The 12,658-nt window shown below is 41.3% G+C and overlaps 1 protein-coding gene across 1 annotated transcript; it reads right to left on the reverse strand.

The window, feature by feature from the left end:
• Positions 1 to 7,561: 7,561 nt before the first annotated feature.
• On the reverse strand, positions 7,562 to 8,394 carry LOC147464115 (uncharacterized). Its single transcript, XM_086492937.1, has one exon. It carries the CDS (start codon positions 8,322 to 8,324, stop codon positions 7,563 to 7,565), a length of 762 nt encoding a protein of 253 aa, XP_086349063.1. The 5' UTR covers positions 8,325 to 8,394; the 3' UTR covers position 7,562.
• Positions 8,395 to 12,658: the final 4,264 nt, after the last annotated feature.

Here is a 12,658-nt window from a genome sequence, read left to right on the forward strand (position 1 = left end):
AAACCTACAAAACCCTTATAAAAGTTGGCTTTTATACCTTCGTTATAGGGTTTAAAATGCACAATGTCCGGGCGTCCAAGGCCTTCAAGACTTCACAGCTTTGTGTATCTGTAACCTAGGCATGCTAATTGACATGTCTTTACAGCTTGGAACTCTCATTGAGCCTGTAATGCATTACAATTATTACAATGGCTTGCAATAAATCAAGAAATTACAATACATAGCCATTTTGAAAAAATGTGAAAATATGCATCTCCAATTTTTTTAAGCTTCTTCATATTTGTCTTTGATGTGCATTTGCATGGATTGGGCCTTTAACAAATTTTGTTAACTAACGTCGTCTTAGTTAACGTTCCCCCCTTTCGATTTTAGTGCCCATCCTTGGGCACCATTGAGAAGTGTCCGTGGAGGTTGGAAGGTTTTTGGTTGTTGATGGATGTATTGTCTTCATTTGTTGATGAGGTTCATTCCACTGTGGCTAGCATCTTGAATGTCCAAATTTATCTCTAGTGTGAGAGATGATGTGGCTTTGTCCATTGTAGCAGCATAAGGGCGAGTTTGCTCTTTATTTATTAAGAGTATGTACAAGAGAAGTACAATGGTGAGGTTATAAATTAGGGTCTAATACCTGGTTGACAAGGGAAAAACCCATTGGGAAAAAAGCACCTTTGGGATACGCGCATTATTGGAGCATTTATGAGCATGGGAAATATTAAAGTACTGAAGGAATAATTTGTTGATAGATATACAAATAAGAGGGCAAAAAATATAAGGGTAGCAATATGGTAATTGGGGCTCTCTACTATAGATTCAACCACTAGAATCCATGTATAATGATCCTAATTGCATATGTACCATTTGTATGGTTTGCTAGCTTGTGCAAATTTTTGGATAGCTACTTGGGTCAATTTTTTGAACTTCTATCATCTGCACTTTGTCTTTGAGCTACAATATCTGGATCCACTAAAATATGTGAATATCTAGGAGTTCTCTGGATTTGGCTTTACTTTCATCAGTAGGATCTTGGCTCCTGTGTTGCTTTTACTGCTCATCAAATACCTATGGCCTTCCAAATCTGCATATAAAACCTTATATTTACTATAGCCATAGACCTGTAAGATCTGCTCTATTGCATTTTTTCTTTTGTTGTTGCTATTGACTAGCTTTAGCTTGCTTGAATCCTCATCTCAGCTTGAGTCCATGTTGTACTTGATCTGTAAAGTTACCCTTTAGCGGATTCTAATGTTTCCCAATGGATTTTTTTTCTGCTTCGGGTTGACAAGACTGCTTATGCAAAAGAAATTTTGGCAGTTGAATACTCTCTAGACTTACAAGACTTTATTAACTCTAGCTCGAATGGTCAAACTTGACTATAGCCTTTGAAATGGTGAATTGAGAGCTCTGAATAGCCTAATATGCAATAAGTTTCATAGGTTTCCTGGTCTTCTAATTCTCGGCCCAATTTACAATGCACTAAGCCCCAACATGCAATGGATATACTTGCAAAGTTGTAGCTTGCAAGATCACTCTTAGCTCGTTTGGTGTTCTTTGTGTGGCACAACTTTTCCAATAGGGTTAGAACAAGGATCTTCTTGCCAGCTAAATAAATTACGACTCAATTTTGAAGGTTTTCCAATTTTAGTATCACTTTTGCAAAAGTAGTCAAAGGACCAATGTGCATCATTCAATTTCTGAAAACCCAATTTCTAGTAGCAAACAGTGCCCAAATGACTCCAAATTTTCAAGCTATCTATATGATATGTTTACTAGGCTCAAGAACCAAAAAATGTCAAAAATGGGCTCTTTGGCTAGCCGGAGATAATAAGCTTTTATCTAATGATTCAAAACTATTATTTTTTTCACTTTTGACAATTCCCACTCATTAAACATACGATCAACAAGCATTGAATCAATTTTCAACAAATTTGGACGAGTATTGTAGGGATTTCACTAGTTTCGGTGATATTTGTAGACTCTGATACAGAACAACTGTCAATCTCACTCAAAACCACTCCAAATCACTTAAAACTTGGTACATGCACTCTATTACTATCATAGATCAAAGTCCCTTCAAACATAATTCAAAAATCTTGTGTTTTGAAGCAGGAAATAATAAGCCCGCTTATTATCTCTTGACCTAAAAAGAAGATTTTTCCAAATTTCTTATCATACACTAGTTGTATTATTTAATAAGCTTTGAATGAGGTTCTCTCTCTCTCTCTCTCTCTCTCTCTCTCTCTCTCTCTCTCTCTCTCTCTCTCTCTCTCTCTCTCTCTCTCTCTCTCTCTCTCGCCCCGCCCCGCCCCGCCCCCCCACACACACACACACACCCTTTTTGGAGTTTTCTTGGATGACAAAGAGCCATACGTGTAGTGCTGTGTATGGGCCAAAACATCGTGTCTTTGCAGCTGAAGTCAATGTAGTTTAAGATAGTATGTTTGCAAGAGGATGGTATTTAGTTGATTGCTTGAGGGATTTTGATGGCAAGGCTTCTTTCCATCAACAGGCTTCTTGATGAAGTCTGTTGGATTTTAAAAGAAAATTTGGTAGTTGGATTGATCTTTCTTTAATGGGCAGTCTTGCTTCATTGTTTGTTGGAGACTCTTTCTTTGGATTCTATTCCAATGTTGGTTGTTGATGATGTGGCTTGAAGCTTAGTCAGGTTGTGACTGTGGTTGGAGCTTGAACTTTGATTGCTTTTGTTAGTTGTTGCTTATCCTTCAATTTCCACACCATCTTGGTTTCCTTTGGAGGCCTAGGTGTAGGTTTTTGTTGAAGTTGAGTTTTGGGTATCCATACGTATTTTGGATTATCCTTTTGGTATCCTTTAATACCATTTTTGGTACCCAAATGTTCATTTTTTGTGCATACCCTTCTTGGACTTGGTGTCGACTTGTCTTGTTTCTCTGGTGATACACATCACATATGTTGTTGAGCTAAAGCAAGGGCAGAAAAGTTCCAGAGAGATCTCAACGCATTCAGCACCTACAAATTTAGAGACCTTGATTAAATGATGCCAAGGGCGAGCATCGTCTAAGAGGGTTAAGTGTTTGGAGATGCTACCACAATAACCCTTCTAGAGTAATATTCCTTGTAAAATCTATTATCGAATTGCCCAAGCCAAACTTCTAATTTTTTAACTTATAATGTCAACTTCCATTTTGTGGAGTTATATCCTATAAGAATGGCACCTAAGGGAAAACTTGTAATCAACATATCTTTTCCATTGCTAATTAGTATCAAGCTCCAACTATTGCCTCTTGTTCCTCTTGCTCTTTCATTTGATTGTATGCATTGTTAATTTTATTTAAGTTTGCAACTACATTATGTGATCGTAAATTCATCGTTTTGATGCTATAATCAAGTGTAAATGCTAAATTTTGTATAGGAGATTAGTTAGAGGGAATAAGTGTTCCTATTGAACAACTTTTGCCTATGTTTTGCACATCCATGAATCATGATTTATGTACATCTCAGATATGGGTTTACAAGGTTCTATTAATTCTTTCCTATAGTCTCATAAAATTTTGTGGTATTTCGTGCCCCACCCAGTCACTCCCTTGAGTATTGACAAACTCAATGCATCTCCGTGCCCCTTTCCGGTCTTTTCCCTGAGTATTGACATAAAGTGTGTTAGTGCCAGATAATATGTTATAGACAATATTCATGAGGGCAATATGGTAACAAAGCTTGCTACCCATCATAAAACATTTCAAATATCTCAACCTCGCACACTCTCTTTTTCTTCCAATTTCAAAATAAAAAAGCATTGTGTTGGGATATCTATGCTAGATACCCCTTAATAATCTTGCAAAAAAATATTGTTGCTACATATTTGACATTTTGTGCAATAGGCCACATTGTCTTGAAAACATTATACACATGAAAGCACTTGAAGCAGTTTTCCCCTTCAATAGAGATAGGCATGAAGTGGGTGAAAACAGCTTACACTCCTAGTGGTGGGCCACCATCACTGGGGCACACATACATGGATGAGGCTGTGTGTGCATGTGGAGGGAGTGATAGTAGATGGGGGAGGTGGAGGGCTCGAGGAAGTCAAAATCTCCGTACATCATTTCTTCTCTTTCATCTTCTCCAATTTTTTGTGTGCATCTTGTAGCCATATTTCCAACAATTGGTATCATAGTAGGTTTCAACATTCTGGAACCCATTGCCAACACCCTTTTAGCTCACGTTCTTAGAATGAGGTGTTTTTGGGTGAGCATTCACATGCTAACATAACCTTTGGGAGAGGACTTTGATCTTGATTCGGGCTCATTTTGACCTCCATTTTTGTTATTGGCAGTATTGTGTAGGCAACTTTTTCCTTTTTCATAGGTTGGTTGTGTGCATCTTTTCTCCTATACTAGAAACTTCTACATCAAATGCAATCTCCAACCATGGCTATCAACAATTATTTTTGTGCTTATTGTCTTTTGAGGACAAACTAATGGCGACAACTATCCAATTTGGGCATATCTAATGTAACATGTCCTTGTTGCAAAGGGCGTTTGGAACAGTGTGCATGGTGTGATGTAAGGCTAGGTTCTATGGATGATGGTGCAGGTTTTTCGGATATAGGTCTTATAGATAAAGGTTTTGTCTACAAACATTATGTGGATATTCAAGGTTATGCATGAGGAGGAGGATATTGATTTTGTCTAATGGAGATTAAAGATAACAATGTGCAATTAATTGGCATCATTATTCATAGTTCTCTTATGTGGATAGTTCTTGATTCCTTGCTAGATTATTATCAAACTTTTGCCTCCACATTTAGGCCTGTGATAGAGAATAAACCCAATGATGTTGATGGTTTTGTCTTGATATTGCTATAAGAGGCCCAATCCAAAAAAAAGGGCTAAGAATTGTGCTATTGAACATGCATTTGGAGCCTTCCGTAACCTCAAGCAATATTCTTCGAGCAAGAAAGCATTCGAGTAAAACCTATCGAAATAATGCCCAAGATTATTTGCCACTACAAAGTCCTTGTCTTTTGACATGATTAATATTCAATAGGAATATTGCAGGAAGTGAAAATTGAAATACCGTATCGTCATTAAATTATCTTCGTGTTTTTGAGCATTACTAATGATGTACCAAAACAAAACTACATGCTCTTTTCAATGCATGTTCTCTCATTCCTAGAGTGCTAAGATTTTCTTAAATGAAGGTTAAATTGTTTGTTTTGTGTGAAAGCCATGTTGTTCTCTAATTGCTTGAACATGCAGACATTTGGTTTGGGATTACAAAACCAATGCCTATAAATTCTCCATTACAAGACAGCTTCACAAGCCCAATGAAGTGGACTTGCATTTGAGATCCTTGATATTATGCATTTATGGACAATGTTCAATTATCTCCTTTTACGATGGTAGCATGCTTTACCAAAATCAAAGAGTTGTGTTTATTTGGATCATTTCACATCAAAATACCATAAAGAGTAGCATAGCATCGGCTCATATTGATTCTTATTTACGTACTTTCACTGTAGAAAAAAAATGACATCTTTTAAACAAACTATTATGTTTACACCATGATCATCAAAAGGATTTACTCACATGAATATACACATTGTCACCATCTCATGCTTCGTCTTGAGGCTCCTTTGGACGTCTACCAATGGCTACACCTAAGATGCGTTGAATGCTAGGTCCACATCTACAATTGCACAAACTTGGTATTTTTGCAAGCATGTGTGTGGAAGTAACCATCCAAGTGTTCTTTGATATCCAAATTTTCAAACATATGATACATTTTCCATGAGGAAGGAGATAGTTTCCCCATAAGCATGATAGTTTTCAAACATATGCTTGGGCTAAAGTTATAGGCTTCGAGACTTCTTTCTTTTAAAGCAATGCCTTTCAAAGGGAATGGCTACCCAATCATCTTAGAGCAGCTACTAAATTAATAAGATATCAAACCATACATTGCATAAAAGCTATCTTGCAAGAAATATGTTGAATAAATATTGTCCTATAGTTTGCAAAAATTAACGACTGCAATGGGAGCGATGGAAGTCTGCACGTGCCGCAGTGTGTGACAGTGTGTGTGTGTGTGTGTGTGTGTGTGTGTGTGTGTGTGTGTGAGAGAGAGAGAGAGAGAGAGAGAGAGAGAGAGAGAGAGCTGCAGCTTGAGAAACCTGAGGGCAAGCACATGAGCTCCCACTTAAAAGCACGGCTGCAATGTCCAAAACAAAGGATGAATTGATGGTGAGAACCTTCAAGGAAGAACAATGCAAAACTGTGAGTGGTAGGTTTGCCAAAGTGTCTCGTAAAGGGGAATCAACGAAGATCCTTTCGATTTAGAAGAAAGAGAAAAAAAAAATTTGTCACAAATTAATAACGTTATGTCTAAAAATGACGAAGCAATTCATTTCCAAAGCTTGCATCCAACTCAAATTCTAGTTTTAGCATCTTCTGTTGATAGCTACAATTTATTTTATCTTTGGAGATATTTAATCTCATAACCAGGGGTATTCGGGGAACTTTGACAATTGTGAAGGGGTGGTTTGGCAGAGCGACACGAATCGATGTCTATGGACATGAGTTCGATTCACAACGTGTCTACGACTTTCCCTCGTCAAAGTTGAGCAAGCGGAAGCAATTGAAAGAATCTATTGGAATCTCGTCAGATGCTTTCCTTCAAAGGAAATGAAAAGTGCATCGGATATGTGCAGATGCCAAGGTGGAGAGAATGGCGACAAAGGAGAGGGGGAGGTGTCCTGCGACGGGGCAGGGGCCAAAACATTGTCCTTTTTCTATGCAGCAACTTCTGAATAGGCGGCAACAAACGAACGTACCTTGCGTGAGTTGGCAAATTGAGGTGGACAAGTGTGGGGCAAGCGGTGGGACAGGAGGGCAAGGGCCCAAGGGGCAGGCTTGCAACCTACAAGTGGAGTTTTGCCAAGAGAGCCTCTCTCTCTCTCTCTCTCTCTCTCTCTCTCTCTCTCTCTCTCTCTCTCTCTCTCTCTCGATGTCTCTAAGTCTTGCAGGAGAGTGGGGCAATTTCTAACGAGGGGGAGCAGTGTGCAATTGAACGCCTTGTAATGTACCACCATGCTACAACATCATGTTGGAACTCAAAACGACCACCAATATGTTGTTTTATTTTTATCGGATTGTGTCTCATTGAGGAGCAAAAATGCATTGCTTATTTGTCTTTTATGTAGGGCCTAAGTATGTACTGTGCAAGTCCTTTGATATATTGATTTTGACATTTTAGTTTGTGTGACCAAATCCAGGGCTCGACACCAAGCAGCCAATCAAATAGAGAGAGAGAGAGAGAGAGAGAGAGAGAGAGAGAGAGAGAGAGAGAGCATATATTTTTCCATATCCTATGAGGGGTGGGAGACCTGCATAGACGCACTGACTGAAGGAAGGACACCTGTGTATATAGAGATAGATAGATAGATAGATTATATTATCGTCCACGGAGGTCATATATGACCTATGGGACCAAAAAAGAACAAAACATTACAATGGATAGGGTTGTCATATACATCTCAGTTAAGGACTGAGGGTCCAACGGGGGATAAACAAGAAAAGAGAACAAGAAAAAACCTAAGAGGGAGCAAGTGGGAGGGAGGCTGGTTTAGGAGTTCGAAACTCCTGGATGATGGCTTTACCTCCTCGGTACACTGCCCATTTTCCTGTTGCACGTGCTTCGCGTACCTTTTGAAGTTCTACTTTTTTTTGTTTGAGTTGAGCGGGTGTAAGATCTTCCGCAAACCAAAATTTAGTGTCTTGGAGAAGCCTTGATTGTTGAAGGAGTCTGATTCGATCCGATTTAGTCTTGAGAGTGAGGATGGCATGGTTGGTTCGATACTCGTGTGTAACTACGGTGATTGCCTCTTCATCCCATTGTATCATGGGGAGTGCCGCTTGAATTAGAGGAAGTGCCTTACCAAATTCGATGTCCCCCTCCCCTTTCCAGCCGCTTGGAAGCCCGCCGATGCGGACATTGAGGGCGATGTCATCTTGCCTTTGTCGTTCGCGTAGCGTAGAAGCCACACGGGCTTCAACTTTGTTAGAGATGACCTCTTGCACGTGATTCTTGACAGACTTTGTGAGGGTGGTTTCTACATCTACCTTCGTTTTCTTGAGCTTGGCTTCCATCTGCTCGATCTCTTCTTTCTTGTCTTTCTCCATTGTGGTGAGCCGAAGCTCAATGGCAACAATTCTCTCTTTCAGCTCGTCGTTCTCCTTGCGGAGCCTTTCAACTTCATTTTGGAGGCGGATAGTGCTGTCTAGCTTTGGGGGCGTTGCCACAACCCCGGCGAAGGTAAGTTTGTTGCGGGACGAAGCCCTAGTAGCCATGCTCATGTGATTGTGGCTTCTTGTGGTGTGACTCTGGTTGATGTTAGAGCTCGAGGCTTTTGAGGCCAGCAGAGCCAGTCAATGTTGAAAAATCGAATCGATGGCAGGCAAAGCTTCCCTCGCAAAAGACTACCCCTGTGATGCCAGTCGACGCGGCAACGGCAATGGTGCACAGAGAGAGAGAGAGAGAGAGAGAGAGAGAGAGAGAGAGAGACCCGCAGGTCCTCGCAGAGTGTGGGAGAGCGGAGCTTGCTGTACTGCAGACGGGAGGCGAGCTCGTGAGCTTAACGCCCCTCCACAGGCAGCCCTTAATCCTGGGAGGGACACACAAAGAGAGCTAGGGTTTCTTCAAAGCGCAGGAGACTCGCAGAGAGAGAGAGAGAGAGAGAGAGAGAGAGAGAGAGAGAGAGAGAGAGAGAGAGAGAGAGAGAGAGAGAGAGAGCTGCTAGGTGTCAATGTGACGGTGATTTTGCGCTGCTAGTGTGAGGGCGACAGCCAGAGACAGAGGGAGTCTACGGTGTTGAGAGAGTGGGGTAGAGCTCTGTCTCCAAGCGCCTCTTTTTTTGCCTTGAGCTGTGTGGTCAACCAGGGATGCACATAGAGGGAGAGACAGAGAGGGATGTCCACCGGAACTGAAAGGGGAGAGAGAGAGAGAGAGAGAGAGAGAGAGAGAGAGAGAGAGAGAGAGAGACGAACGCTCGACTAGACTATAGCTGAGTGAGGGAGGGAGGTAGGTGTTTGTAGATGTGTGCTTCTCTACGAAGAGAGGAGTAGACGACCGCTCGTTGAAGCAACAAATTCAATGGTATCTGGAATAAAAGGGAATCAATGATCACAATCATGGGAGCAAAATAAATACAACAAGGCCTTGTGTTTGGAATTAAAGAAGATATATTAGTTGACACTAGAACCATCATAGCAAAGAAATGGTAGAACAATACTCTCCAAAACTCTACCAACAAAAATACAATATGACGTAATCACATAGATGTGCAAAGAGTGTTCTCACATTGAGTGGAAGCTAAAAAGCAAGAGGGGGGGGGGGGAAGAGAGAGAGAGAGAGAGAGAGAGAGAGAGAGAGAGAGAGAGAGGAATTGGCACATATTATTGACAATTGTTTTGAGAGCATTCACACAACTACTCTATCCACTTATTAAGCGGAATCTCGGCTGATTCCGTGCCCTGACCCAACCCCCTTTCCCTCCATAAGGTGACGTTGGTGCCGTGCACATTCTTCGACGACAGCTATACTGGCCTCGGGAGGACATGCCAGCGCAGAGAGCATACATTGCCCAGTGTTGTTGGCCTCAGGGTTTACCCATCGCCCAGTGTTGCTTGCCTTAGGTCTCATGCCAGGACATCACACCAGAGAGAGAGAGAGAGAGAGAGAGAGAGAGAGAGATGGAGAGAGAGAGAGAGCCTATCCGACATCTACACACACTCTTCCACCTTCTGCACGGACTGCACACACATTTGCTTCCGAGTTGAACTCGTTCTGCTCTGCGATCCGAGAGGAGATGAACTCGCAACCTCACGCGCAATGCTCTACTGCATGTATGCAACAGCCCGAAGCATTAATTCCATGGAACAAAAAATCTACTTCGCCCGTCAACGTGACAGATGTGCCATCATTCCCTCTCTCCCTTCTCTCCTCCACGTGTGATAATTCACCTTTTTCACCTCAAGCCCTAGTGAAGCATCTCATGAGATTCGCTTAAATAGACCAGCTTTAAATTGGGAGCACCTACTGAGAAAATTGTTTTCTTCTTAAGTGAGGCCATGGCACCACATTTTCATGTAAGGTAAAAACAAATTTCCCTCAAGAGAGAAATTTTTGGCCTTGAATGAATCATGGCACTATGGGCTCAAATAAAGCAAGAAAAAAATGTCGTTGTGAGAGATAGTTTTCGCCTTAAGTGAGCCTGTGGTGCCACAACCTCACCAATGCCAAAAAAAAAAAAGGCACTAAATATGTTTCCCAAATTTTGAAGCTGGTCTATTTAAGCGAATCTCAGGAGATGCTCGAGAAGGGCTTGAGGTGAAAAAAGTGAATTGTGACACGTGGAGGAGAGAAGGGAGAGAGGGAATGATAGGACATCTGCCAGGTTCACAAGCGAAACCAGAATTTTTTTTTGCAGTAGACGATTGCGCGTGAGCTTGCCAGTTTATCTCCTCTCGGATCGCACGGCAAATGTGTGCGCAGTGCTTGCAGAAGGTTGAGCAAGGGAAGACTGTGTGACGAGCATGGATGCCGGATAGGGTCTCTGTGTGGTGTGACGTCCTGGCATGAGAGCTAAGGCAAGCAACACTGGGCGATGGGTAAATAGGCTCTCTGTGTGGTGTGACGTCGTGGGATGAGAGGTAAGGCAAGCAATACTGGGCGATGGCTAAACCCTCAGGCCAGCAACACTGCGCAATGTTTGCTCTCTGCGCCGGCATGTCGTCCTGAGGCGAGTGGCTGTCGTCGACGGATGTGCATGGCACCAGGGTAGGAAAGGGGGTCGCGTCATGCACTAATAAGATAAAATTCATAAATGAGACCACGGTGCCATGGCCCCTTTCAAGGCAGCAAAATTGCCTTCATGAGATTTTTTTTTTGCATTAGTGAGGTCGTGGTAGCATGGCCTCCCTGAAGGCAAAGACTTTGCCTTCAAGAGAAGAAGTTTTTGCCTTAAGTGAGTCCGTGGTTCCACAATTTCACTTAGGGCAAAAATATTTGCCTTAAATGAGACTATGGCACGATGGCCTCCCTTTTTTTTAGGAAAAACAAATCACCTTCACTAGAGCAATTTTTTAAGTGGACTATGACGCCATGGCCTCACTTATGACAAAAACATTTTTTTATCAAGAGAGAAGTTTCTTGCACCTTAAATGAGACTGCGGTGTCATGGCCTCACTTAAAGCAAAAAACATAGAGTAGTTGCTGCTTGTGATCGTGCAACAATCTATTGCTATGGCTACTAATGGTTGCATCCACCTTAGTTGTCATTGCTTTGGTGCAAGAGGCATGATATGCATGTAGTACCCACCATATATGCTCATTTTCCATCTAGTTGTAGTCATTTGACATGAGAAGCTTTATTTTATGATAAGATAAGGTGATATATAGATTACAATCTAATGACATCCCCTCATGAAGGGACATCTTATCAAGACTCATCTTGAACCACGACGTCGTAGCTACTCTTCTCGTTCCTCCTTAAGCTCATCTTCAATGTGAGAGAGTACCTCATCTACTTGATTGAAAAAGGACATCAAACCCCCTTCAACACCTACTTTGGTGAGTTTCCCCTCTCTTCTTGATCTCCCTTGAGGATGGGCACACCCTCCAACCATTCATTAGTTGTAGTGTGCTATTTGCAATTGGATTACTTCCCATGTCACAAATTTATTACTTGGAGGGAGAGAGAGGGAGAGAGATAGAGAGAGAGAGAGAGAGGTAATCTTGCATTACTCTTTTCTATGGTTTTTGCATTCTACAAGTTAATTGGAGCAAGGAGGTTCTTTTGAAGGTTTTCATGTATTGTTTTGGGTTTCTACTGTTTTCTTTGGTAGGCTTCGCTCAATTTTCCCTTTGCTAAAAAAGAACCTACTCGGGGTTTGGTATAACTCATGCATTTGTGGCTACACGAAAAAAGAGGAACACTATTGTTTTCACTTCTAATTCTTCTGCAAGCAATAGGCCTTTTCTTGTGGTTGCTGCTTCTTTAAACAATTCTAGGGCAAATGATCATTATATCAAGCAATGTCCTAAGCTTAAGGCTAAAGAGGCTCAAAAAAAAGAGAAAAATGCAACCATTGTAGATGCTTCTTTCAATGTAGATTTGACAAACATTGTGCATGATGTGGAATGGGATTTTAGTGTGCAATGTCAAGACGGCCCATCTTTTTATGATGCATGTACTGAAGAATCTGTGGATTATGTGTAGTACTTTGACAGTGGTACAACTAAGAACATTACATCTCCTCATGATTTGCTCACTTCTCCTGAGTCTATCCCTAACAAAAATATTGTCAAATGTGCCATTAATACCTCTTATCAAATTAAGGGACTTTGGAAGATTGTGCTTATTGCTGAAGGTGGCAACTCTTTCACACTTTTGGGATGCTTTATACTTGGGATCAAGAAGAACCTTTGGTCTATATTTGCACTTGCCAAAGCTGGTATTGTAGTCAAGCTTGTGGATGACAAAAGTATTGTGCATGATCTTAGTTTTGGTGATTTTTTATGATCTCAATTCTTACAAGAAATAAGTGAAAGATTTGGCATGTGCACCTTCTGATTCAAAGGTTGTTTTAGGTGAAAAACTTTGGTATGCACGTTTTGGCCATCTCAATTT

The sequence above is a fragment of the Adiantum capillus-veneris genome, chromosome 2 (assembly GCF_014529385.1).
Source record: "Adiantum capillus-veneris isolate H3 chromosome 2, ASM1452938v2, whole genome shotgun sequence".
NCBI lineage: Eukaryota > Viridiplantae > Streptophyta > Polypodiopsida > Polypodiales > Pteridaceae > Adiantum > Adiantum capillus-veneris.